The sequence below is a fragment of the Rhipicephalus sanguineus genome, chromosome 1 (assembly GCF_013339695.2).
Source record: "Rhipicephalus sanguineus isolate Rsan-2018 chromosome 1, BIME_Rsan_1.4, whole genome shotgun sequence".
In the NCBI taxonomy this organism is placed as follows: Eukaryota; Metazoa; Arthropoda; class Arachnida; order Ixodida; family Ixodidae; genus Rhipicephalus; species Rhipicephalus sanguineus.
In genome coordinates, this window is record NC_051176.1 from 183,691,959 (window position 1) to 183,719,349 (window position 27,391).

Consider the following 27,391-nt stretch of genomic DNA (forward strand, 5'->3'; position numbering starts at 1 on the left):
AAGCTTTTGTTAATTACTCTTTTCATTCAAGGTAACTGAAGCAGCGGCAGAGAATTTACACTTCGCCACAGTGCTCATCTGCGCACATGACAGCGAAACACACACACACACACACACACACACACACACACACACACACACACACACACACACACACACACACACACACACACACACACACACACACACACACACACACGCACGCGCACGCGCACGCACACGCACACGCACACGCACACGCACACACACACACACACACACACACACACACACACACACACATATATATATATATATTAGCAGTTTATACATATATTTATATATTTTGTATATGTTGACAAAATAACAAATCTATAGAAAGCAACATACTACAAGAAGGCTATAGATAGTCTGTACTGCACGCTAAGAAAAAAAAATGGCCGCGTATCTGCGTGCTTCGCTGCAAATGTCGTCTAAAGACGATAGAAGAGGCGCTGCGTGAGATATGGACGCCATCTGGCAATACGTCGGGAAACATGAGTGCTATGTTGCGGGCTGGTAGTCCCGGCGCAGCAGCAGGCGAAGACCGGCGGTGACCAACGCGACCGGCGGGGACGCCAGCCAGCCCGAACACGCGGTTTGGCGCGAAGCGCCGAAGCAGAAGAAACGTCCGCACTCAACGAGTACTCTCCACACACTCTTATTTACACGTCGCCTGGGTAAAACAGGAATGCCAGAGCGGCGCCCCATGGCATTCGTACAGTGCAATACTGAACCGAAACCGAAACACAACAATGAGCTCGTGCAGAGGGCACGGAGGAAGGCAAGTTTCAGCGCAGTCGCATTTTCAGCGAAGCTTAAGAAATTAGGGTCTCTAGAATTACGTATCTATGTATTTTCTATTAAAGGAACACACCACCTAATACTTACCTAGTGATGTTGCGCCTCAGATATGCGTAATGTTTGCTTTTCGGTCGACAACGTTCACAAGTATGAACAGCCGTACCAGTTCAAGATGGGTGGGCGGTAAGCAAGTGGTTCAACTTTGGCCGAGTGGCTGAATCGAGTGACGTGCGGACGAACAGAAAAACAGACAGACAGACCAAAATTTCTGCGTTTAAGTTCCCCAAGAAAGACTATCGTCTCTAAAAGAGTATTTCGATTTCTTTAGGGGAGTCTTGACTTGCCACGTATATGACTCTTTTTAAAGAGACACGCCAACTCTCTTTGAAAATCAATATACTCTCTTCGGATAGTCGCGTGACCCACAAGAGAGTTAACGTGCCTCTTTCAAGAGAGTCATATACGTGGCAAGTCAAGACTCCCGAGAAAAGGCACACATATGTTCTGAGAGTGTGTTAACTCAACTTTTATTAAAGTGGTATCTCAGGACATGCGCAATCCACTAATCTGTCTTTGTAAAGTATGTAGTCGCTTGCAACAGTCCCTTGTGTGGGACGCGGTTCTTGATAACGGCCACATGATAGCGGAACCGTGTACGCTGCGCTTTGCCATCGTGCTTGCTGCAGTGTTTCACACTGAATGTTTTCTTATTTCACGCGAACATATTTATGGACGCCTTCGTGAACTTTTCAAGCCTAATATTTGACGCCGGAACGTTTGCCGGTTTTCTAACTCTAAGCTCCATACCGTAAATATACAGCGCCATATCGTGGGGATAGTCCCTCCTTGGTGATGATGCATATTCGGGTGGCGAATGCATTATTTATTTTGTGGCTCGTCGAAGCTGCATGGGCCGCTGGGGATATGCCAATAACAATAATTGTTGGGGCTTGACGTCCCAAAACCACGATATGAATATAAGGGACGCCGTAGGGGAGGGCTCCGGAAATTTCGACCCCCTGGGGTCCTTTAACGTGCACCTGAGTCTAAGTACACGGGCCTCAAGCATTTTCGCCTCCAGCGAAAATGCAGCCGCCGCAGCCAGTATTCGCTCCCGCGAATGGGAATAGGCTGCTGTTACCAAATGTGTAACATGTAAATCAAAGCTACATATGCCGCGCAAAGCTAATGCGTCGAGGACGTTGTGAGACATATTGGGCAACCGATATGTTGTCGTAATTGATCTGGGAATAGGTTAACGGACAGGCAATGCTTCAGGATTCAAGGTTTGTAGTATCAGTAAAAGTGATTAGCATGAAGCTTCAGGGAAAACCCCAGAGGCTCAAGATGCACCGTTAATGTAGATGGTGCTTAGGGTGCAAGGATTACAGCAGTTATTAAAATACACTTAGAATGCAGTAAGTGTCAAATAAATAAAAGGCGAATTATTAGTTTTAAGCGCAACAAAGATTGCTTTCAGGAAAAGTATTGGTTCTCGTCACTTTGAAGTTTTAACCCACTAAACCTTAGCAACCAGTCAAGGTTTGCCGTAAATATATAACTTGAAAAATAGGCTTTACAGGACCGTATGGACATTGCTAGCTTTTAGACAAAAATTTTGGCATCCTGCTTGAGAACCGCCGATATAAAAGATCATTACAGAAATTTCTTCACCGACATCCTAAAAGACCTCTGGAAGGCTGCTACTCACTTTTGAGAGGAAAGCACTTACGTTCATAAGTGATCACAATACTTTTTATACCAATCGTTCACATCATAGGCAGAGCTCGAAAAGCAACTCCAAAGCGCATGGCCACAAAATGAAAAACTTGCCCAGTATTTTTCCTTTGAAACGGTTCATCGTGCCTCTAACAATTTCAACTTTTGCGGCAACCGCCCCATTTAGTGGCTTCGACGTTCCGCTGTTGAGCAAAAGGTCATGGATTAGGCTTGCACTGTCAGCGGCAGCATTAAAGTGGATAAAGGCTGTTACAATAGCGCCCGTGTACTTACCTCTAGACTCGCGTTAAAGAAAGCAAGGTTGTAAGACTTAATCCGAAGCCCTCAAGTACGACGTCTGTACCACAACCTCAGTGCTGCTTTTGAACCTATGAAGTTAAGGACTAATCGGCTTCGTGTAAAATGAAGAGGAACACAGTTTTAGCATGTTTCACGTTCTATCACAATGGTATTTTGGTACTTGAATTTAAGCTCTGTGTGTTTTAGCCGCAGAAAACACAGGATTGAAAGAAGACAACTAATTGCATCCTAGGGATATGATAGCAAAGGGGCCGAATCCCCGGAGATGTTCCTTCGTAAAGACCCTTTCTCACTACTTGACTGCGTTAGCTACTAAGGCACTCGCTATGATGTATTTATTTATCATTTTTTATCAAACAGCTCCAGTGAACGAACTGCTCGGTGAATGCAGGCGCTGGTGCTTTGGCATCAGGGGCGTAGCCAGAAATTTTTTTCGGGGGAGGGGGGGGGTTCAACCATACTTTATGTATGTTCGTGCGTGCGTTTGTATGTGTGCATGCCTATATACGCAAGCAAAACTAAAAAAAATTTCGGGGAGGGAGGGGTTTGAACCCCCCAAACACCCCCCTTGGCTACGCCCCTGTTTGGCATTACGGGAAGCCATATTTTTTGTTGCAAGGCACGTCTTTCGGCGGAAACTTGGCACCTGATCTGCAACACGGAAGCGCATCGATGCCCTCCTACACACACCTCTCCATCCAGATAAAGACTGAAAAGCGCTGCGCATGTAGCATACGCATCTGTGCGGCGAGCCTTGGTTGAACCCCGCATTTCGGAAGGAGTCCAAACGTGTGGTGCACGTACTTATAGGCGTGCTCAGGGTTCCCCTTCCGGGTGGGGGGGGGGGGGGGGGGATGTTCATTGCGGTGCCCCTCTTCCCCATTAAGTCAATGTAAGGGGCAGACTTTGCGCCCCCCTCTTCTTAGGTGACTAGGGAAAACGGCCGCCCCCCCCTGCACCCCCCCCTCCCCGTGCGCACGCCTATGCACGTACTGTTAGGAAAGCCGATAACACCGTGAACTGTTATATATATACCGTCTCTGACGAGTGCAAATGTGAGATGGTGGTCAGACAATAAGGTTTACGCCGCACGGTGCACGAAATGACGTGTCTTTTCTTTCCCCATCGTATATTCGTCATTTCTGGGCCACAAACCATGCATTTAAAGAGCGTTGAATTCGCGCTGTCAGTTTGCCGACAGTTTGCGCCGCACAAGTGGCAGCCATACTGAGCAGTGAGCCCGTGCGCGGCGATTGTTACGCGAAAAGTATTCGTTCATACGAGAGTTTTCTACGTAAGGCTTAAAAATAACGTGCGTCGTTCAAGGCTCTAGAGAATGAGATATCGACCTGACGGTTATGTGGCGCAAGCTTTTACAGTGCTTTACATCAGCATGGGTGATTTCGTGGTGCCTTTCAGGTGGACGTTTTCTGGCCATATAAAGTCAGAGCACGTACTCGCAAAGCTTTTCTTTCGTGTCATTTACTACTGCCGGCAGCCTTCGGTAGTGATATGTACAGCACTAGGATTAGCTAAAATATTCTATTACGAAGCATTCTAACGTAGGAGGTTGCTTCTTTACAATACTGGTCCATCTGCCGAAACAGCGGCATCAATCACTTCTCTCATCGATTTCATTAACGTAAACAGAAGTGCTCAAAGGCCAGTATACAGTCATAGAACTCTAATCGCTCTGGAAATCGCGCAGGATTATTCATTCGATACTGATTTATGCAACTGAAACGGTATGTACGCTTATTTACTTCGGTGTTCACGGCTATTATAATACGATTACGTTCTGTGTGTTGCCTATCTAATAGCAGAAAAATGTCAACCTCGGACAAATTATTCAGATTTCAGTCGCTTCGGAAGAAATTCTCTGGCACAAGGAAAGGAAAACTCTGGTTGAAGAAAACAGTCTGGCGGAATACTACATGAGCCGGCTTGAATCAATCGGGGTCTTCAGCTCTAAGCAAGAAGCTGAGGATTATGTTCCTAAACTTGCAGAGCTGGAAAATGCTGGTACGTGCTGCACCTTTACTGTAATAATATCCATAACTTTTCCACCTCGGCTATGCCCTTCCTTGATTCTTCACGAGCGGCGTTCTGTTTTCTCGGAATTCGCTTTGGAGCGAGAGAAGCAGGTGCACATCATAGTTTGTGTTCACTAACGGAACGCCAACGTTCTTGATTGGCCTGCCGCAGTGCTAAGACGTTAGTATAAATTAAACAGACATAGATAGCTGATAAAGCAATTAATTAGTACTTCCCCAAATAATTTTCTAGCAATTAGCGCGTTCGCATTGGAACGCTGAAAGTTGGAAATTTTCTGATTTACACGGATTTATTTCAAACAGCATAGTCAAATGATTAACATTATATTCTCTGAGACGTTCTGACCAGGATATGAAATCAGCAACAATTAATTTCAGGTAGGCGAAGCATTGTGGCTCCGAAGTTTTTCTCCGTTTGTTAATTGCACCGAAAGGTGCCTGAACGAAACATGCTCGTATAAACTGAGTCTGCTTCTACTAAACTGCTATGATCGCGACGACTAAATGCTCGCACACTTCGCTGATGCACGACCAAGGAGCAGGAAGTAAAGCTGAGAACCTCTGTGCGGGAACGTGTACGTATATAGGACGTGCGTGTATGAAACTATACAACAGACAAAGCCACGGCCAGTTCATGGTCGAAAGATAAAGGTAGACGCAGGAACGGGTTAGTAAGTGAATAGCAGTGGCATAAAAAGTACATGGCGGCCGTGCTGCCAGGCCCACATGGAGCAGAGAAGCGGATTAAGGAAGACGGGTCGTCCTGGTCGGGTTGTTGTATGTATAGAGGCCAACGATCGGTTGGATTAATATGCAGAAAACCAAAGTAATGTTCAACAGTCTCGGAAGGGAGCAGCGCTTCGCGATAGGTAGCGAGGCACTGAAAATGGTAAAGGAATACGTCTACTTAGGACGGGTATTGACCGCCCCACCACGGCGGTCTAGTTGTTACGACGCCCGTGTACTTAGATTTAGGTGCACGTTCAAGAACCCCAGGGGGTCGAAATTTCCGGAGCCCTTCACTAGGGCGTCCCTCATAATCATATCGTGGTTTTGGGACGTTAAACCCCAAATGTTATATATTAATATACAGGTATTGGCCGCATGCAGAGCCAAACCATGAGACTGAAGTAACTAGAAGAATAAGAATAGGGTGGAGCGCATTTTGCAAGCATCCTCAAATCATGAATGGTAGTTTACCCTTATCCCTCAAGAGAAACGTATGTAACAGCTGTACCTTACGTGTACTTAATGCTTCCATATTACTAGCGAACACGCACAAGAACTACAGAAGAAGACACAGGACAACCGCTAGACCTCAAGTGATTCTTAATCGACATGAAGGACAGAATATATAGATTTCATTGCGCACACGCAGGTGCCACGCCACAGACAAAGTTCGTCAAAAGGAAATCCACTGCCGCCAATCTGTACCACCCGCTCACGCGTGGTTTTTGCTTGCTTAGATAGTCCAATTCCTTTGCTGACAAGGGCTGACACATGCGTCAGCCGCGCTGTAAATTTCGAGAGCCTGTACTAGGGGCGCAGCCAGGGCGGGATAGGGGGGTTCACCCCCCCCCCCCCTCGAAAATTTTCAATTTTGCTTGTTTATATATACACGCACCCATACAAACGCACGCACGAACATAAAGTATGGTTGAAACCCCCCGAAAAAATTTGCTGTCTACGCCTCTGGCCTCTACTATCTCCCTTTCTCCTTGTTGCCCTCCAACGCGCATCACCGAGGTAGCGTCATATGCCGGGATACAACCTTCGCACTTTTTTCAGTGCATGGCCAATAAACCACCCCCCGCTAGTGATTAAACAGCCGTACGATGCTCCCTGAGGCGTTCATTAACGCATCTACCCGGCTGCCTTATATAAACTTTGCCGCAGGCAAGTGCGACGGAGCACACGGCTCCTGTTCTATAAGCTGTGAACTTGAATTGGTGTTTTAAGAAACTCCAATCCAAGTTTACAGCTTATAGAACAGGAGTGCACTCCGTTCCACTTGCCTGCGGCAAAGTGTATATGGGCCAGACAGGCAGCTGCGTTAATGAACGGCTCAGTGAGCATCGTACGGCTGTTTAATCACTAGCGGGGGGTGGTTTATTGGCCATGCACTGAAAAAAGTGCGAAGGTTGTATCCCGGCATATGACGCTACCTCGGTGATGCGCGTTGGAGGGCAACAAAGAGAAAGGGAGATAGTAGAGGCTCTCGAAATTCACAGGGTGGGTGACGCATGTGTCAGCATTCCGTCCATTGTATTGTCAAAAAAAGAATTGAACAATATAAGCAAGCAAAACCCACGCGTGAGCGGGCGGTACAGATAGGCGGCGGTGAATTTCCTTTTGACGAACTTTGTCTGCGACGTGGCGCCTGCGTGTGCGCAATGAAATCTATATATTCTGTCTTTCATGTCATTAGGAATCACTTGAGGTCTAGCGGTTGTCCCGTGTCTTTCTCTGCATTCCTTGTGCATGTTCGCTAATAACATGGAAGGGTTCAGTCAGCCCAGCTCAATGTATTAACGCATTGCCTGTACTTGCCTACGGAGCACAAACCTGGAGGCTCACAAAGAGGGTTCAACTTAAGTTGAGAAAGGACAAAAATTCCGAGGCACAAAGGACGGAGGACAAGAAGTTACAGGGTTTTTTCTCGTTTCTTTGTGCCTCCGAATTTTTGTCAGACCATGCACCAACTAGTCGAAGAACGCGTTTTAGTAAATTGAGGACAGCGCAGCGAACCATGTAAAGGAGAATGATAGGCGTAACCTTAATAATCGTTGGGCTTTAACGTCCCAAAACCACGATTTGACTTTGAGAGACGCCGTAGTGAAGGGCTCCGGAAATTTTGACCATCTGGTGTTCTTTAACGTGCACCTAAATCGAAGTACACGTGCCCCAAGCATTTTCGCCTCCATCGAAAATGCGGCCGCTGCGGCCAGGATTCAATCCCGCGACCTGAGGGTCAGCAGTCGAGCGCCATAACCACTAGACCACCGTGGCGGGTGGATGTAACCTTAAGGGACAAGAAGAGAGCAGAGTGGGTCAGCGAACAAACGGGTGTGAAAGACATCTTAGTCCAGGTGTCTCAAACTCACCTCACCCTGTGGGCCGCAGTCACGAATTTTAGTCCCGCAAGGGCCAGTACAGGAAAGAGGGTAAAAGTGGGAGAGGGGGGGGGGGGGGTAGATTGTACAAAATGCCAGCTAACGTTGCCATTTAAAGAAGGGCGCCCTTCCCATATCTCATATATGGGTCATTTCTGAGGGAGATTTGTCGTCAGGATTCAAACAATATATCGATACCGATCTTACTAAAATGTGGACGTGGATTCTGAAATATAGTTTTTTTTTCACGGTTATGTTTTAACACACGGTGACCGCATGGGGCGCCCCACTAAAAAGATGCTTGAAACCAGTTACGTCTGTGTAGCCCATGAACATACGAATACATTAAAAAAAAGTATGGGCCGGGCCGCTGGCGAAGGTACGCGTGTTTAAGACCCCTGCAAGGACCCCTGTCTTAGTCGAAATCAAGATGAACAAATGGGCATGGGCAGCGCATGTAGCGCGTAGGCAAGATAACCGCTGGTCAGTAAGAGTAATAGTCTGGATTCCAAGAGAAGGCAAGCGCGCGAGGGGGGAGGTAGGAGGTTAGGCGGGCAGATTAGATTAAGAATTTTGCTGGTATAATGTTGCAGCAGCAAGCACAGGACCGGGTTGATTGGAGAAACATGGGAGATGCCTTTGCCCTGTAGTGGGCGCAGTCAGGCTGATAATGATGATGATGATTAGTCGGAGGGATTCTGGTAAATCGCAAGGGAACTTCGCAGTAACGTGGTTTCCCTGAATTTCCGGGAAGCTTTTGAGCGGGATGTGAAAAGAATATGAACTTTTGTTAGAGAGCGCTAAACGGTAGTCACTGTTTCTGTAGCGTATTACGCAGCTTCGGTGCGTTTATTTGCGCGTTTGCATACGTATATATGCGTTTATTTGATGTCCGTTTTTTGTTTCGCGTCCTTGACTTTCATCACAAAGCATGCTCTATAAATGAAACTCATAGCAATGGTGTACGTGACGGAGGCATTCGATCAGGTACCTTAAGAGCGTCGGAGAAATTGGGTTGCCCAGGGTCAGAACAAGAAAGGGAGGTAATGTTTTTAATGCAGTTACCTGCGCGCAGCTCGCCTTGCAGGGCATCGAACTTTATGCATTGAAAGAAGAAAAAATAAACTCGTCGAGATGCAGCGCAGGTGCATTAAGCCGGGCGCAACATTATTAACTTTGTTAAATGTCGTAGCCCGCATAATAAGCAGGGTCTTTTTTTTTTCTGTGTGTGGGCGCAAATAGCCATGCTTTACAAGATAAACTATTTCGCCAATCATGGCTATTTAGCCATCGGCAAGGTGCTATTACTATGAAGCAATAGTAACTATAACGTCAGGTGTGTCGCCTTTTTCGCTTGCACTCATATTTCAACATCCCGCGTACACCTCTTTCTTGGCGGTTGTAAAGGTGCCTCCACGCCTGTGCTTGAGTTAACAGTCGCGCTAATGATTCTTCCAGTTTCAAGTGCGCGCTTCATTATGTTGTAAACTGACGTAACATATCCTCACACACGACAGAGGCTCAAAGAAAGACGAATACTTAGATCTATCTCTTTTTTGGAGGGGGGGGGGGGTGAGGGAGAGGTTACCTCTTTATGCATGTTTGTGCGTGCGTTTGTATGTGTGCGTGTATATACGGTACACACATGCAAAATTGAAGAATTTCTGGAGGAGCTTTGAAACCCCCACCTCTTTCCTGGCTACTCCAGTGCACGGTAGGGATCATGCAGATGTGAATGACATTTAGATAACGAACATGGCTCTGAGCATAAGCATCTTGATAATCGCGATGGCTCGAACTGAGTATTTCATCGATTCACGAATACATATAAATGCGCATTTATATGGTAGACAGGTCACAAGGTAGACAAGGCGAAAGTCACGAAGATACCTATGCACTAAAATACCGACTGCTTGTGTTGCACAGCATAATGCGACCGCACACTTCTCTACGCAGCTACTATGCACATGGCGGAATCTGTTGGGTTAGACTTCAGGAGTCTGCTAGAATCGGAAACGGTCCCGGTAAAGAAAATATCGGAGTACACCAAGGGTCAAGTGGACACAGGTGAGTTTCTCGTAGTGAAGCAAAAAGAATTGCAGTGGCTTAGCTCGGCTATGTCAGGATATACTTAGCGTTAGCAAAGGTTCAGCTGAATATTCTTAGCTTTCCAGATTGTCTAGGATTATTAGCCTTCTTTTGTTCATTCTTCATACGCTGAACGGCTAATTGCTAGGCAACTACTTCAGGATCCGATGAGATAAGCTTCTCGGCTTTTCTGCGCCGTCGAGCAGCATTTGCGCTCTCCTTCTCCATGGCGTTACCCACCCGCAAACGCCAGTCAGAGGCGCTGTCAAGCGGCCCCAGCGCAGTGTCAGATGGCGACTGCACAGCGAAGGCGAATAGCTGCGCGCGCGCCGGCGCCACTGTGTCTATGGCTATGACGTCACTCCTCTCGAATGCGGCGCAGACCAGCAGCGGCGAGCCGCGCGCAGCGGTGACGGAGTCTGCGCGCGCGCCGGCGCCAGCGTGTCTGCCGCGCCTACGACGCCACTCCTCCTCAACGCGCAAACCAGCAGCGGCGAGCCGCGCGCGGCGGTGTCGGAGAGCGCGTGAGGTGCCAGCTCCGGTGACCCAGCTGTGTGACATCACAGATCCTCACGCATGCGCAGCACGGCTCATGACCATCCACGCGAAATCGGCTCCGGCTAGGCAAGTGTAGCTAACGCTACAAAATCCGGTAGATCCCACTCACTGCAGGAATCGATGTAACGCGAAGCAGTCAGCGAGGAGCTGCGTGCACCGCAATGTTCGTCTTTGAGGCAAATCAAGGCATTCAAATACCATCCTAATGAAACGTATATTCTGGTATATACAATGCATGACCTTTGTTTGTCACGCACTCATATCATGCCATACCAGTTTTGGTATATATCCAAAGAATGAAACGGCCGCGAGCGCCCCAAGACTGTGTCATGCATACATCATGTGGCACATGACATGCATGTCATGATTTTCATGATATGACCTGCCATTTATGTTCGTCATACAGTCATGTCACGCCGCACCGATAGGTATACCGAGTGTTCCAAGAAATGTGTCCAAAATTCTAGAAAATTAGGGAAATGCGATATTTGTTTGATGCCTTCACAATTACTTCTTCTGTAGCTGCAGGCATCTTAAGATTGCTAAAGACATCATTTGGGACAGTAATGAGGACAGTTAAATTAATTAGCTTTTTAATTAGTGGAGTTAGGCGGTTATGTCAAATGGGGGATTTGAAGTCCTTCATGCGAAGAACCCATTGCAAACTTGAGGTGCCGAAAAAGCGGCCTCTAGTAATAACTGCGAAGTGATGAAACTCACCCCAACTCAGCGACGAAGCCGAAACGCGGAAGAGCGCAACTGCCATATTCTTCTGAGACGTCCAAAATGAGTGAGCGTCGTTATATCGACCATCAACTGGCTTCGTTGTGTGGGTGTGCGGGCTGCGCTTGCAATTATAGCACGCATGACACACATACGTTAACGAACGCGTAAGAACTACACCTCTGTAATCGTTGTCTTGAACAGTGACGTCATTCTGGTCGTCTGCTTGTAGCGCTCATCGGTGCTTCGGTTTCGGTTTCCCCGATAAACTTGGTTGAATTTCATTACGCCAAAATAATTAATAGAGGCCGCTTCTTCTTTATCTCAAAGCTGCGATGGGTTCTTCGCATGAAGAACTTCAGTTCTCTTATTTGACATAACCGCGTCACTCTGCTAATTAAAAAGTTAATTAATTTACCTGTCTTAATTACTGTCCCAAATGGCGTCTTTAGCCATCTTAAGATGCCTGCGGCTACAGAAGAAGTAATTGTGAAGGCATCGAACAAATATCGCATTTTTTTATTTTTGAGAACTTTGGACACATTTGTTGAAACAACCAGTATATCAAGGAAGCGAAATGGCCGCGAGTGCACCAAGAAAAAAGGACGCCAATTTTGTGCATAAGTGTCCTGTTGTTTGCATCGCATGATTTACGTTTGTCGCATTTGTAATAATGTTAATAACATTTGTTTACATTTACATTTGTAATAATGTGCACTGAAGATACTAAAACTAGCACCGCCATGCCTTCCGTAACAGCCACTCCAGTCGTAATATATTCCCAGTAATGCTACATCTCTAATTTGAGAACGTCGAAGACCGACATTACACTGACTTAGGGAAAAGCAGGACACACGAAGTAAAGATAAAAAAAAATACGCAGGAAGGAACCCAAGGCAAAAAATTACGCACGGAAATTTATAATTGCGCCCGTAAAAACACGCAAACGTTTTGCACGCTGAAGCATGCATTCAAACTTGCACGTGTGATCTGAGGGTAATTGGTAAAGCACACCACTCATGCTGTTTTAGCATGTGGGTGTGCTTTACTGTTTTAGCGGTTTTAGCTCGTCGTTCCCTTGCATTATATTTACTTGATTTTTTTTTCGCTATTAAATGCGAAGCACAGCTTAATAATATGTGGGGTTTAACGTCCCAAAACCACCATATGATTATGAGAGACGCCGTAGTGGAGGGCTCCGGAAATTTCGACCACCTGGGGTTCTTTAACGTGCACCTAAATCTAAGTACACGGGCCTCAAACATTTTCGCCTCCATCGAAAATGCAGCCGCCGCGGCCGGAATTCGATCCCGCGACCTTCGGGTCAGCAGTCGAGCGCCATAACCACTAGACCACCGTGGCGGGGCAGCGAAGCACAGTTTAGCGAATCTTTGGCACCTTGAGCGTTTCTATCTATCTATCTATCTATCTATCTATCTATCTAGCCGCCTACGTCTGGTTGCTCTCATGATCGCCTCCTTAACTTGGTGTAGACCGAAATTGGCATGGGAGGGTAACAGAATTTGACAAATATGACTGTCGGATCATGACATGAATAACGTGAAAATCCTGTCGCGTACGTCGTGGAACCCTTCAAACCCACACGTGTGGCACATACCTGTTAACCACGGGCCGCGGTGTATACCGGTATGCGCCACAGGTGATTGGCAGTTTATATCTACCCAGGGACGGCGAGAACAGACATTGGTAATTTAAATGCGAAAGCGTTAAGAACGACGAATGGAAAGAATAAAAATCAGGATCCCAGCAGGAATCGAACCTAAGCATTCTGCGTGGCAGTCAGGTATTCTACCACAGAGCCACGCCAGGTCTATAAACTGGTTTGGAAAAACAGTCCATGCAGGCGTAATGTCAGTGCAACGTCAATTGTGGTTGTGGTGCTGGCTATCTAATTTGACAAGGAACTAATAAACAGTGCATATGTACTCCTACGATACAGGCGTCGTATCAGATTGACGTCTGTGGTTCCAGTGTTGGCTCCGCTTTTATAGCAGTATAATAAACCTTACATTTGTATTCCCATGACTCCGTAAGCGATAATGAAACATTGCTCGACTCTGGAGGAATACATTAGCGAAAGTTACGTATGATATTCACATGATTGCACCGTAAAGTGCACTTAGTTTTGATGATGCTGACATATGTACTCTAACGTGAGGGCTGACGTTACGTCGCACCATAAGTTACCCTTTAAACGCCAGTGTTGTCGACGTGCCTGGTAACCCACGATCTGCACGCAGCTGCTACACTTACCATAGCACGTCGATCCAATTCGTAACGCTTGGCTCAAAGCCATAAAATACAGCATAGAAGTACTCGCTGACTGCTTCGCATGAAACCGATTCCCACAACGCGTGGGATCTGCCGAATTTTTTTGCTTAAGCTCAAGTATTACTTTTTAGATGCTACTCTGGCTTCATTGTCTGTTGCTTCATATGGTTGGGAATAACAAAAAAATTGAGGCCCTTCGGATCCCGTTATTCTTGCTTGTCATATGTGCACTAGATGCTTACTTCAAATTCTATGTCGCGCATTCATCTTTTTAATGAACACCAACATTGCTTTCGATACAGGCTGTCAGCGGTTAAACAGTGCTTCTCTGCGATGAACGCAGAAAGTGACTTGGAATTTGTCGGTATTTAGTTAAGGCAAATGATGATAACGGGATCGAGCAGTTACGGTTGTAGGTGCTCACTGGCCCGCCGCAGGATGTGGTGGCGGTGGTGTTCTGCTACTGAGCACCAAGACCTGACTTCGATTTATCATTGTGGCCACATTACAATTGGGGTAGAATTAAAAGCTTTCCTATGTTATGTTCTGCGTGCCCCTTAACTAACCTCGGATTGTCGAAATTAATCTGGAACTCTTCACTATGGCGTCTCATATAGTCCATGTCTCGCTTTGGGACGTTTAACTACATTTATAGGTGTGTTTAGTTTATGCCATCTCAGAAATAATCGCTACGGTATTCTGGCAGTTGCACCAGCAACGGTACACTCACCTTGCTGGTTAATGAACTCCTAATGCCAAACCAGATGCAACTTCTTTTTGCAGTGGTTTCATTATATTCGCGATGTCTGCCCGCTCCTCTCAGTACTTGCAAATACTACGCCTGCATGGCCGAAGTTGTAATACCCCGTGGCGCTTAACTTCCCCTCGGAGTTGATGAGCGAACGCATTCCGCGTATAGAAGACGAAGTTTTGAATGTATCAGCCAAGTTTTCTGGTAGTTCGCGGTGCCTGGAGTTCGCAAGCGGAGCGTAAAGTTGACCTTTTACTAAAAACTCTCTTTTCGAACAGAGGCGTGCTCCCAACAGTGGGCCGGCCTCTGACAACTTCGGCCAGATTTGCACAGAGAGTTTAATGCAACTGCATAAACTACAGCAATCAAATATATGCGTTACAAATTTTGATATGCACAGTGCACGACCGAGAGAAACCAATTATCGCCTGCTTACACTAGGCCTCATACCCCAATAGGAATGAGACGCAACATCATTGGCGGGGCGCCGATGCGCTCCTTAGGAACGGAGAACGTTGATATGAGATTGGTAAGGTAAATACTGCGCTCGTATTATCTCCACTCGTATAAGGTCTTTGAAAATATTTCGATAATAGGTTTCCGGGGTGCACCTTATAACGTCCTTAAGCGTTTTTGAGAGTTAAAGAAATGATGGTTGATTCCTCTTGCCTCTTTCCTAGAAATCGTTTATAACACGAAAGTGCATTGTGTCTCCATAGAAGTATTCACAACTTTCAGCGACTATTGGGGCACCACCACGAATCCAATACGGCTGTCGATACGGTGATACGTGTATGCACGGAACGCTCGGAGACATTGCCGCGTGCGTTTTCTTTTGTGGCTCCCATTTGCCTGCTCGCTTCATTTGCCATGACATTGAAGTTGTTCAGGAAGCAGCTAACGATCGAGTGCATAATGTCGCACTTAGAAGCCGCGACAGGTTCACGCATGCGCTGCCTCATAGAAGGCGACGAAGTGCTCAATGCCGAGCACGTTTTATGCTTCGACGTGAGGGCTGCTACAGAGACTTCGTTGCGTTGTTCAGGGATCGCTTTTGCAAACGACGCACGTGCGAAGTGATCCCCACGAAGCGTGGTTCAGGGTTGCCAGGTCGAAAAGACAAAAAATAACCAAGCAATCTGGAAAACTAGCCAAAAAGTAGCCAACTTGAGCCAAGAGCAGTAAAAGTAGCCAAAACTAGCCCCGCGAGTGTGAAAACAAGTGCGACGTTTTTACTGAAATGACTAAACGCAAGAGCCTTTTGCTGGATATTAAAGATTAAAGCATAAACTGTGCGATAAACTGAGATTAAAGCATAAATTGTGCACAGCAGCAATCATTTTGTGCAGGATGACGAAGTTTCTTGCGCTGTTTCAGAAATGACACTAGAGAGTTTGATAATTGGGACCCCAAGGAGCTTGGGGGGCCCAAGAAGTTTGCGACCCGCCAGAGCGCATGCGCAGAACCCAAGCCACTCTTGGGCTCTTGCGCTCGCATTGACCCAAGACGAAAAAATCGAAAGCTAGCGTGGGTCCCCAAGGCGTCTTGGGTCGCCAGCGAGACGACGCAGACGCAGCGCGGACCACGATGCATTATGGCCCGCGTCTGGCATAATCTTAATTTCGACACTAGTGGCGCCCCGTGCGTTCGACCCAACGCAGCTTGTGTTTGACCCGATTATCAAACTCTGCTGATCCCCCGAACGCAAGAGCAGCCTACCAAATGCAGCTTAGGGACATAGGGTCCTGGGTCACCAATTCTCAAACTCTCTTCTGCCTTCACGAGTCCTGCGTGACTTTTCTTAGAACAACTGGAAGTAAAAGGACTGTGACGACAATAAATATGAGAACTGCATTAGTGTGCTCAGAAACACAGTCGCTGTGTTTGAAGCATAAACTGTAGTCACTTTCGCAATCGTTTCTTGCGTGATGACGAAGTCCTGGATGTTAATATTTCTGAGTCGTAGTCCGTACCTAATTCTAAGAAATAGCACAGACATTTCGTCGGATAACCGATTTCTAATGTCGATGAGTGCAGAGCGTCCTGTACTCGAAGCGCTTTCGGTTGTCATGTTCACTTTCAAGTACAGTTTTCATGCTAAGCAGTACACACCATCTCTTTTTGTGGGGTTGTATATAGAATTCCTTGCTCGCGCGGTAGAATCTAAATCGGTAGACTGGCCGATGTATTAACAATAGATTAAAAGAGCCTGTCAATTCACTGAAGCGAAGAGGGCCATCCCACCTTGCCAGCCACTGCCGCGAGTGCGGCTGCGCGCCTTCATTCATGGTAACCTCCATTATCACGCAGCATCGTAATCAGAGGGCACGGGAGATCGCTGAGGCATGCAACATTGCTAAGAATGAAAACGGTTGCATAATTCAGCCATCAATTTCGCTATCTGAAGAAGAGAGCGCATTCATATATTGCTCATAGGCATGTATGTGTTTTTATGTGTAGTCCAGTCCCATGTTTACGTATATATATGTTTTCTTCAAATAAACGTTTCAGTTGTTAGACCAGCGCTTTTCCAGTTTGCTTCTGATGTATTGTCTGCTGTGCACTGCCTATGAAAGGGTATGTTCCGATTCGCCCGCCGTTCGGCTCTACTGCAGTTTAAAGTCGCGTTCCGAAACAGGTAATCTGCACAACGAGGCCCCATGCAATAGTTTCCCCCCGAATCCCAGCCACGTATCCAAAAGTATCTACTTTTGTGTAATGCAAGCGGCAAATTCAATTTCGGGAGCTGGAAACGCGCCTTGGTCTCCATGTTTTGACACCGCATATTTGCACGATATAGCCCGCGACGTCACAAAATGTGGATAATTTGGCTCAAATCGAGGAAACAAGGAAATGGCCAACCAGTAGCCAAGTAGCCGAGACGTTTTTTCTGCCGCCACCGGCCTAACACTTGCATGACGCACGTGTTAGCTAGTTAGAACTGGAATTCTGAGCCTTCAAAAAGTACGTGCGCGATGCTGGGTGGTGACGACCAACTCGGATTATAGAATGTCGCGGCTTGTGTATCACGCGTCTTCAGTCTGCCTCTATAGCTGCTCATTCCGTGTTACGCGGCACGCACTGCGATCAGAGCCTCTGCTGAGCTTCATAGTCAAGGTTACCACGGTTCTCCGTCAGGGCTACGCAAAACAACAGCAGAACCACATTATCACACTTTCTCATGCGACCGGCTGTAGAGAACTTCGCTTACGCAACACGCTCGCAACGGCTCGTATCCAGAGCTCTCACCTTCCTGGTTCGTACGACAACTATGGAAACCTGTAAAACTGAACGTTGTTATTCAGTATTTTACGTTCGTGGCAATTCACAAGCAACAGTAGCGTCGACTGCGGCGTTTCTTCTTAGCGTGCGGAGCGGTCTCGTCTGCTGTTGTTTTCGCCGATCGTCCTGGCGAGTAATCGAGCAAGCACTTCATGGCAGTTCGGTGGCGCGTCTCACTAGCGGAGAGAAATTAAGAGCTCTCTTTCTGAGTGTTAAAGGGACACTAAAGAGCAAAACGATTTTTCTCATATTAGTAAAGTGCTCTTTCGCGATACCAAAAACACCACGCTTGCTGCGAAAAGACGCTTAGTAAGCGAAAAAACACGCAAAAACAAAATGTGGGTGGCGACACCACCTTGAAGTTTGCGCACCATTCGCCGTGACGTCACATGTTTTGACGGCGCCTACTAGGGACTACGTAGTTCCTAATCGGTAAAAATGAAGTACATTGTCCTCGGAGGGGGCCATAGAGTTAACATACCAAGTTTGGGGTAATTTTGTTGAGCCAATGGCGCCAAAATACGATAAATACACTTTGAAATCCGTGACGTCACGCGGGAAGATTTCGGCGCGAAATTTAAAAATGAAATCTTGAACTTGATTTTCTCTTCTATTAATAAACCTATGATGGCGAAATTACCGACATTAGAGTTCTCAGAGCACAATTTATCGATGAACCGATTTATTGTTTCTCTTTAGTGTCTCTTAAATGCGCAAACACACGCAATATTAAGCTCAATCGTTGTTTTGCACTCGCTAATTGGACCTGGTCCCACAGCAAACTGTGCGTAGGAGTCGGTCTTTGTACTACCGGATATTGCTCCGACGTGTTGCGAAACTCCAGAGTCTGACGTCTATAACGCTCTAAAGCCAGCGCAACTATAAAAAGAGATATTCTCCCTGTTTTTATCAGCTATTCAATCTCCAAGCGGTGTTCATTCCCCGCGTTTTCCCATGTGCCGTAGCCGAGGGCACGTCAGTGTTCACACGACTAGCCCTGCCTCAATTTATATGGTCTAGAGTGGTCTAGAGCACTGCACGGGCTCGGGCCTACCCGAAAACCCGGGCCCGGCCCAGCCCGTGGGCCGCGCCGGGCCGGGTAAAGTAGTTTTCACGGCGGGCGCCCGGGTCTGTATCGGCATCCACTCTAAGCCCTGGAGCTCAGGGCTTAGGTCGGGCCGGGCTTGGACATTGCTCAGTTCTTAGAGGGACACCAAGGTAAAACACTGAATCGGTTTAGCCTGATAAAGGTGTACTCTGGGAAACCTCTGAGCCGCTTACAAAATAGGGCAATAAGAATTAATAAATATTCAAATAAGACGGATGCCAGTAAACCACTGTTCCAACACATGCGCGTACTTCCACTGGTTCACGTAATAAGCATTGCGGATATGATGCACAAGATAATAAAACATGACGACCCTCCACCAGTAAGCACTTTTAAGTTACCGGCGCTCAGCACAAGAGCTGTGACAAACAAATGCTTTAAGTTATCGCTTACTAAAGATGTCTATGGTCTGCGGCTAATAAAATTTCGTGGCACTCTAATTTGGAATGCTATACCGGCCGATGTGAAAGTAGCACACAACTTTTCTGCGGCCGTGAAGCGTTTCATGTTAGCGAATATTGGTGTAGTTTGATAAAAAAATATATGTGCTTTTCTTTGTCTCTAAATGTGCAATGTGTAATCTAGTATATGTATTTATACCTGTTTCTTTTGTCACTGCTGGTACCGTTTGCTGAGATATTTTTATTCTTTCCATTCGTCGTTCTTAACGCTCTCGCATTTACATTACCAATGTCTGTTCTCGCCGTTCCTGGATAGATATAAACGGTCAATAACCTCTGTTGTGAGCGGACTCTCACAACAGAGGGCGCGTCAGTGCTATGCCTGATTTTGTGACTTTATTAGGACGCCTAAGCGAGCGCAGTTTCGCCTCCTGATGTCTAACCATTGGTCCTGACGTTAGCCAGCCAGGCTACGGACCAAAAATGTTTCTTTGAAATATTTGTATAACATGTTGAAAGTGACAATGAAAAGCTCGAATGCCATCAATTTCATCATCATAAGTTTATTTATTAATCGAGGAGAAAATGAAGCTCAAAGTTCAATTTTTAAATTTCGCGCTGAAATCTCCGCGCGTGGTGTCACAGATTTCAAATTGTATTTGTCTTATTTTGGGGACATTGATTCAACGAAATTTACTGAAACTTCTAAGCCTATGAGCCCCTCAGAGGTCAATGTACTTGATATTTACCGATTAGGAACTACGTAGGCCCCAGTAGCCGCCGTCACAATCTATGACGTCACGGCGTCTGCTGCGCGAATTTCAAGGTGGCGTCGCCGTCCGCATTTTCTCTTCACGCGTTTTCTCGCTTACCGAGAGTCTTGTCGCGGCGAGCGTGGTGATTTGAAATTGTAAAAGAGTAATTTACTGATAAAACGAAAATCGTCTTTCTCTTCAGTGCGCCTTTAAGTTTGCTCTGCACACGTTGTGCATACATATATGTTTCCCATTTTATCTCGAAAAAATGCTTTTTTATGCGGGGCAAGCTATTTGGAGAAGTTTTATGAGCGACAAGTACTGAACTTCTTTTGCTTCTTGCATATGGGCCTATTTCATTTTTCTGAAACGGGCGAGCTAAAAGTAAATGATCAGGCGCTTATATAGTTAACATCTCGCTATTCTGTGCTGTATTTGCATTCATTATTATTTTATATGTCAAATGTTATTCTGTAATCGCAGTGATAAACGTAAAATAATAAATTTATACCCATAACTTGTCATCGCAAGAGTGATCACAGAGCTCCAAATCGGGGAAACGTTCTTGAAAGTTCCCGCCCTCCATAAAACGAAAGGTCTGCACAGAGTTTCGTAACATAGAATCCCTATAATGAGAGAGAGAGAAACAACTTTGACTGAAACGGCAAGCGTCAGAGGAGTTTACCTCCCCTCCCTTAGATGGCAGGTAGGAGTCCTTGGGCCCTAGCTTGAGCTTAGCAGTGCGGTGTCCCATTCCTCTGTATTCATATATGTGTTGTTTGGCCCCTTCACGATGTTGGGGCAAGCCCAGTTAATGTCTTTGAACTCCGCCCGCTGGTCGCAGTGTTTACATCTGTCTGAGTAGAGGTCCGGGTAACAATGATTATAAGCGATTGGGTTTGGGAACGTGTTTGTTTGTAATAGGCGCCACCCTGTCGCCTGCTGCTTATTTAATGAGGAGTGTGGTTGCGGGTAATTCTGCCTCCCTAATCTGTAGTGTTTGGTGATTTCGTTATATTTGAACCTGCGGTCTCTCTCCGCACGCGGGCTCCGCGTCATTCTTGCCCCTGCTCGGCTCGCTAACTCTCGAGCTAGTAATAGTATGGAGAGCTGGGCGAGTTGGTTTGAGGACATTATTGGAAACATTCCGGCGCGCACACAATAGACGGAAACGAAAGGCGAGAAGACAAACGGGTGTTTCTCGCCTTTCGTTTTCTTCTATTGTGTGCGCGCCGGAATGTTTCCAATAATGTTCTCGAGCTAGGGTGTGTGCGGTTTCATTGCCCGGGAGGGAGGAGTGGGCGGGCGTCCATATAACATAAACGTCGCGCTCTCCGCGAAAGTTATTCAAGATGCTTCACGCCTCTTTCGAGACCCTTCCGTTAGCGAAGTTATGAATCGCGGTTTTAGAGTCACTTATTACGACGCTGGCCGTTGTGGACGCAAGCGTCAGCGCTATAGCCGTTTCCTCAGAGATTTCCGAATATCCTGCTTTAATGGTGCCGCTAGCAAGCAGGTGGCCCGCTTGATTTGAAGCGACTATTGCCACGCGTCGACCGTCTGCATATTCGGCCACATTTACATAGCCCACGTCAGCGTCGTGTTGAAACTTCTGGTGTAGTGCTCTCGCTCTTGCATGCCTCCGCTCTCGGTGATGTTCGAGGTGCATGTTTCTGGGTAACGGAGGTATTATGATGCGCTCTCTGGTTTTTTTTTTTTTTGGATGTCGTATTTATTGCCGCTTTGGCAGCGTACGTTATTGCAAGTTTGTGCAGGATGCGTTTTCCCGTGTTGCTTTGCGCGAGTCGTTCATATTGCGCTATCACATGAGCCTCAATAAGTTCGTCTAGCGTGCACACGTTATGCATTCCTGACGCTTCGAACTTTTCGTTAGACGTGGTAATCGGTAATCCGAAGGCTTGCTTATACGCCTTTTTGATGATGCATTCTATCTTATGTTCTTCCGCCGCTTGCAGCTTGAGATATGGTGTCACGTAATCTATGCGGCTGACGACGAAGGTTTGGATGAGCTGCACTAAGTTGTGTTCTTTCGTGCCGTAGTTCTTGTTGGCGATTCTTCGAAGCAATGTAATGGTTTGATGGGTGTTGTTATCCAGTATCTTTATTGCTTCCCCGTTATGTCCGTTCTCGGATATTCGGAGTCCCAGAACTCCTATGTGTTGCACCTGAGGTATTGGGCAACCCTCAGCTAAGGTTGTGATGTTGGGTCGTTCTTGAATGCGCTTGCGTCCTATGCTTGTAGGTATGTAGAGCAGGGCTGTACCTAGGAATTTTTTCGGGGGGGGGGGGGGGGTGTTTGTGTGTAGAACGGCTAATTTTGGCAACTGGTAGTCGCTGTGAAGGCGTGCAAGTATTTTAGTGTCACCCGAAAAGTTAAAGCATGAAAAAATTTCAGGAGTTGTCAGAACCTCCTCAACCCTTCCTTAGTTACGGCCCTGCTGTAGAGTAATAACTCAGATTTTCGAGAAAAGCATTTTAGGCCATTGTTCTCCATGTATCGCTCTACCGCATTTACTGCTTGTTGTAAAATCTCTTCTATGTGACCGTCGCTCCCGCCCGTCAGCCATAGGGTGATGTCATTCGCAGAGAGACTGTGCTGAAGCCCTTCGATGCGTTCCAGCTCTGAGGGTAGACCGAGAATCGCCACGTCGAATAGGAAAGGGGAAAGCACCGAAACTTGTGGTGTTCCCTTGTTGCCTAGTTCGAATTCTTCGGATTCCGCTTCCCCGGCCATGATAATGGCTTTACGGTTAGTGAGAAAATATTTTACGTAATCTTACACTCTCCGACCTACGTGTAGGTTTTGCAAGTTGCGCAATATGGCCTTGTGGGTGACGTTATGAAACGCCTTCTGCAGGTCAAAGCCCAGAATGGCTTTTGTATCCAGGGTGTGCGTTTCGGCCTCTATATGATTAGGTTCTTTAGCTGCAACATGATGTCTTGCGTCGAGAGTCTTGGTCTAAAGCCGATCATGGTGCGTGGGTATAGCTCGTTGTCGTCCATGTATCTGACGAGACGCGTTAACATTACTTTTTCCATTAGCTTTCCGATGCAGGACGTCAATGAGATGGGCCTGAGATTTCCTATGAGTGGTTTTGGCCCGGTTTGGGTATTAATATGATTTGGGCGGTTTTCGATTGCTGGCATATGGCCCCCTTCTCCCAGCATTCGTTTATGTACTTTGTGAGAGCAGTGACGGATTCGTCATCTGTTGCGAAGTGTTTTATTTGTTACACCGTCGGGACCCGGGGCGGACTTGGGATTTAGTCGTCCGAGTTCGGATCGAATCTCTGCCTCCGTTATGGAGGCGTCGAGGTTGACATTATCCTTCCCTTGGTACTCTGGGAGTCGTGTCTTTGTTGCATCTCCTACGTATGTCTGGCGTAGCTCGCGTAAGAGCTCTGCTTCTGTACCTGCGTAGCTGCGCAGTATCCGTTGCAGGTTTTGTCTTTGTGTTGTTTTTGTGCCTTCTGGATCAAGGAGGCCCGGAGAATGTTGCAAGCTTTACACATTCCGAACTGCCTGTTCATTAAAATGCACATGCCTGCCCACTGCTGCTGGGACAGCCTATTTGCGTGGTCTGCTATGTCTCTGTCAAGCGCGACGATTCTTTTTCTTAGAAGCCGGTTCTGCTTTTGACCTTTCCAGCGCTCTTGCAGGCTACGTTTTGCCTCGCACATGTGTAAGAGCTTGCTGTCTATTTCTTCCATGCCTGCCTCTTCGGGAACGTGTTTGATGGCTTACACAACGCAACGCTGGAGTGTGTCTGTCCACTTCTGTATGTCTTCGATGGTCTCTGTGGCATCGTCCGCTCTTATCTTACGAAAGGTGTCCCACTAGGTTAACATTATTTTTCTGCCTTTCTTTCTACGCGGACCTGCTTGTAGCATTTTGCGTACAACGTAGTGATCGCTGCCTAGATTTACGTTAGTGTTGGTCCAATGCGGGTTGGATATATTCTTTATGAATGTCAGGTCCGGCGTGGTGTCTCTACCGACGCTATTGCCCATTCTGGTAGGGTCTTGCGGGTTAGTTATTAGCGTAAGCTCCTCGTGCTGCGCGTCGTTTCACAGGTTGCGGCCTTTAACGTTTTCGATGGTGTAACCACAGGCGGCGTGTGGTGCGTTAAAGTCGCCCAGGATGATCAGTGCCTGTCTGCCCGCCACGCTTAGCACTTGGCGGAAAAGCGAGCCAAACTTTACCTTTTGTCGTGGTGGACTGTATACGTTCAGCACGAACAAGCTTACTTCCTTTTTTCGAGAGGGGAGAATTTCTAGTAGGACGTGGTCTATGTTTCGTACGCCAGTGCCGTGTTCTAGAGCCGTCATATTACGATGTATCAGCGTGGTTAATGTTGCTTATTCAGCTAAAGTGCTACATGATTTGTATCCTGATAATTTTGCGGTCCTCCCAGTTTCCTGGAGGGCGATTACATCTGGTGCTTGCTTGGTTTTTACGAATTGCTGCAGGTTACCCTTCTTACGACGAAACCCACGACAATTCCACTGCCAAATCGTGTACTCATTACGCGGCGCCATGTTGGCTACTCGAGTTCTCTATGCAGCTGTTCTCAGCCGCAGGTGGTCTGCTGTATACGGCTTGCTCTTCACCGGCCTAGCTGGTGCGGGTCGGGCGTCTTTCGAGACGTTTTCCAGCGTTTTGTCAGCCACATGTGTATGATTTGACCATACACATGTGGGAGGAAAGTACGCTCGAGGGTGTCGAACCTCTGAGACATTTATACTCGCATCTGCGTTATCTGCTGTTGTAGGTCCGCGCACATCTGCATGAATTGCTGCTGTAAACCTACGAACATTTCCTGAAACATGCCTTTTACTTCTCCGAGTGTGGAGTCGCTTTGCTCACCGGCGTTTTCCTTTGCCCTTCGCTTATGCCGTGGCGTCTCTCCAATCATCGACGTGGGAACGGGCGTCGCCGGAGATCGAATAGGTGTCGACGCCCTAACGGGTGTTGGCGTGGTATGGGTCATCTCTGAGTGTTTTGGATTCTTAAGCTTCGCGTTTTCCACTTTAAGCATTTTTACCTCTTCCCTTAGCGTCGCGTTTTCTCGCGTTATTTGCTCTAACAACTGTCGGATCTGTGTTATTTTCTGTTCTAAGGCGGACCCCGCACGTGTAGGTGTAACAGCAGTGCCAGAGACCGCGTCTACAAAGCTCACCTGTGCTTGGATTTCTACCTCTCCTCGGGTGGATTGCAACCTTGACGTTGCCCTGAATCTCACTCGGGTTCTCGAACGGGTTCTGGACCGGGTCCTCGACCTGGGTCTGCGACCGGGCTGTTTCCGACTGTTCCCCTCGTATGGTCCCGGGGGTGAACCTTCTGTTAGTTGGCCTTCTGATCCCTGGGTGTTCTCGCTCGTTGCTTTGCCAGCTCGTTTGTTGTAGTCGTTGATACGGTATGGCGTTTCGGCCTCCGCTTCTTCTCTTCTTCGTCGCTCCCAGCGCCTTCGCCGGGCCAAATAAAGTGTCTTGTATTTTGCCTTGCAGCATCTGTCTCCCGTAAAGTGACCTTGCCCGCATAGCTGACATCTTGCTTCACACTGGTGTTCTTGCGTCGGGGTGGCCACGCCGCATCCTCTGCATATTTTTTCGTCTGGGTAGGGGCAAACGTCCGCTCTTTGTCCCAGCCTCTCACATTCGTAGCAAATGTCCATGTGTTTTATGTACAGCGAGCACCGGACGATGAGTGATCCGTATTTCACGTATCTCGGCCCGTGAAGTCCGTCGAAGAGTACGATTACATTGTCTGTGTTGCCCATACTCTTCGCGTGTAATATGCTTGGGTTTCTTGCTGTCACTAGGTTGTCTATAATATCTTCGGAACTTTCTTCTTGAGATATCTCTCTTATGAGACCCTAAGATACGTTTTCCGGCGCGGCTCTGTACTTCGTGTTCTTGCTCTTTCACTCGTGTCTTCGTGATGGCTTCGTACCGCCTGGCTCGCTCTTCGGACGGCGTACTGACAATCACGATATTCTGCTTGTAGGTTATGCATATGCTGTCTTCTTCTGCTGCATCGCGACAGACACCAGCGGCGTTTCTCAGGCAGCAGTACATGCGTGCCTGCCTGTGCTCCGAAACGTTGAGTTCTTCTCGTGGTCGCACGATCACTTTGTAGTCTTCTGCCGGTATACGAGGTAGCCTGCTTGCATTAGCAATTTGGCGTATGGTTCGTTCACCTTTCCACTTGCTGTCCCCAGGCGCGCCCGTTGGCGCAGCAGCGTCTCTTAGCATGGTTCTCTTCGGGCCTGAAATCCCTTCGGATGTATTCATGATGTTTTTTTTTTCTGCGGGCTTCACACCATCCGGCGTCGTCAGTAAAGTCCTCCGGTTGTATATCTTCTCCTTCCACGTTTACGACCTCCATCGTGGTGCTAGACGCGCTGTCGAGGCGTTCCGGGGCCGCCCCAGGCGTCCTCGTCGACGCGTTAGACCTAGCCCTCCCCGCCGCTGCGGCGGTGGATGCAATGTTTGATTTGAGTGGCGACTCAGAATTATCGGTGTCAGTGCCGAAAAAGCTGGGTCACCTTGCAATAGTTGGTATCCAGGTGTTCCGCTGAATTTCCTCCGTCGATTGATGTAGAGATTTTAGCCAAGTTCTGCGATTTTTTAACAAAAAATATTTGAAAACTGCGGAGCCTACACTACGTGCATCCGCCACTCTGCTACTCCTAGCGTCCAACCTCCCTATAATGACACATTTTATTTCCGTCGCTCCGTCACGGCTCCTAGAGGTCACTTGACGCGAGATGGACGTGCACAGCCGGCTTCGTGTGCCCACATTGTTAATATCTGAGCTTTCGTCTTGTTCCGATATATCAGGGGTCTCAAACTCGCGTCAGCTATAGGGCCGCATTTACGAAAGTTTACTCTCGCAAGGGCCAGGACAGCGACGAAGGTAGGAGCGGGGAAGGAGGGGGGAAGGAGGGGGGAGGATAATTTGTACCAAATGTTAGCTAACGTTGCCATTTGAAAGAAGACCTTTCCCTTATCTCTTATATGGGTCATTTCTGCAGGGTATCTGCCGGCAGGATTCCAATAACATATCGATACCTATATCCAAAATGACTAAAATCTGCACGCCGATTCTGAAATACAGTTTTCTTTCGTGTTTATGTATCAACACATGGTGGCCGCAGGGGGCGCCTCTCGAAAAAAATGTTTTAGACCAGTCATGCCTGTGTAGCTTAAGAACATACTTAAAAAGAAAACAGAAAAAATGGGACGAAGACAGTCATGTGCGGGCCGCGGGCCGCTAGCGAGAGGTCCGCTGGCCGCGTGTTTGAGACCCTGCGCTATATAGTGCGAGAGCTACATGATACTGCCGCAACAGCACTGGAATGTGCAGGAATAGCCCATGTCC

The 27,391-nt window shown here is 47.3% G+C and overlaps 1 protein-coding gene across 1 annotated transcript in view; it reads left to right on the forward strand.

Annotated features, from left to right (window-relative positions):
• The first annotated feature begins 4,796 nt into the window (after positions 1 to 4,796).
• Positions 4,797 to 27,391, forward strand: part of LOC125757119 (endothelin-converting enzyme 2-like) — a 35,366-nt gene continuing 12,771 nt past the window's right edge. The window contains exons 1-3 of the mRNA XM_049412261.1: positions 4,797 to 4,884; positions 9,986 to 10,096; positions 25,148 to 25,339. Of these exons, the coding sequence (XP_049268218.1) occupies positions 4,797 to 4,884; positions 9,986 to 10,096; positions 25,148 to 25,339 (391 nt within the window). The remainder of the gene's footprint in view (positions 4,885 to 9,985; positions 10,097 to 25,147; positions 25,340 to 27,391) is intronic.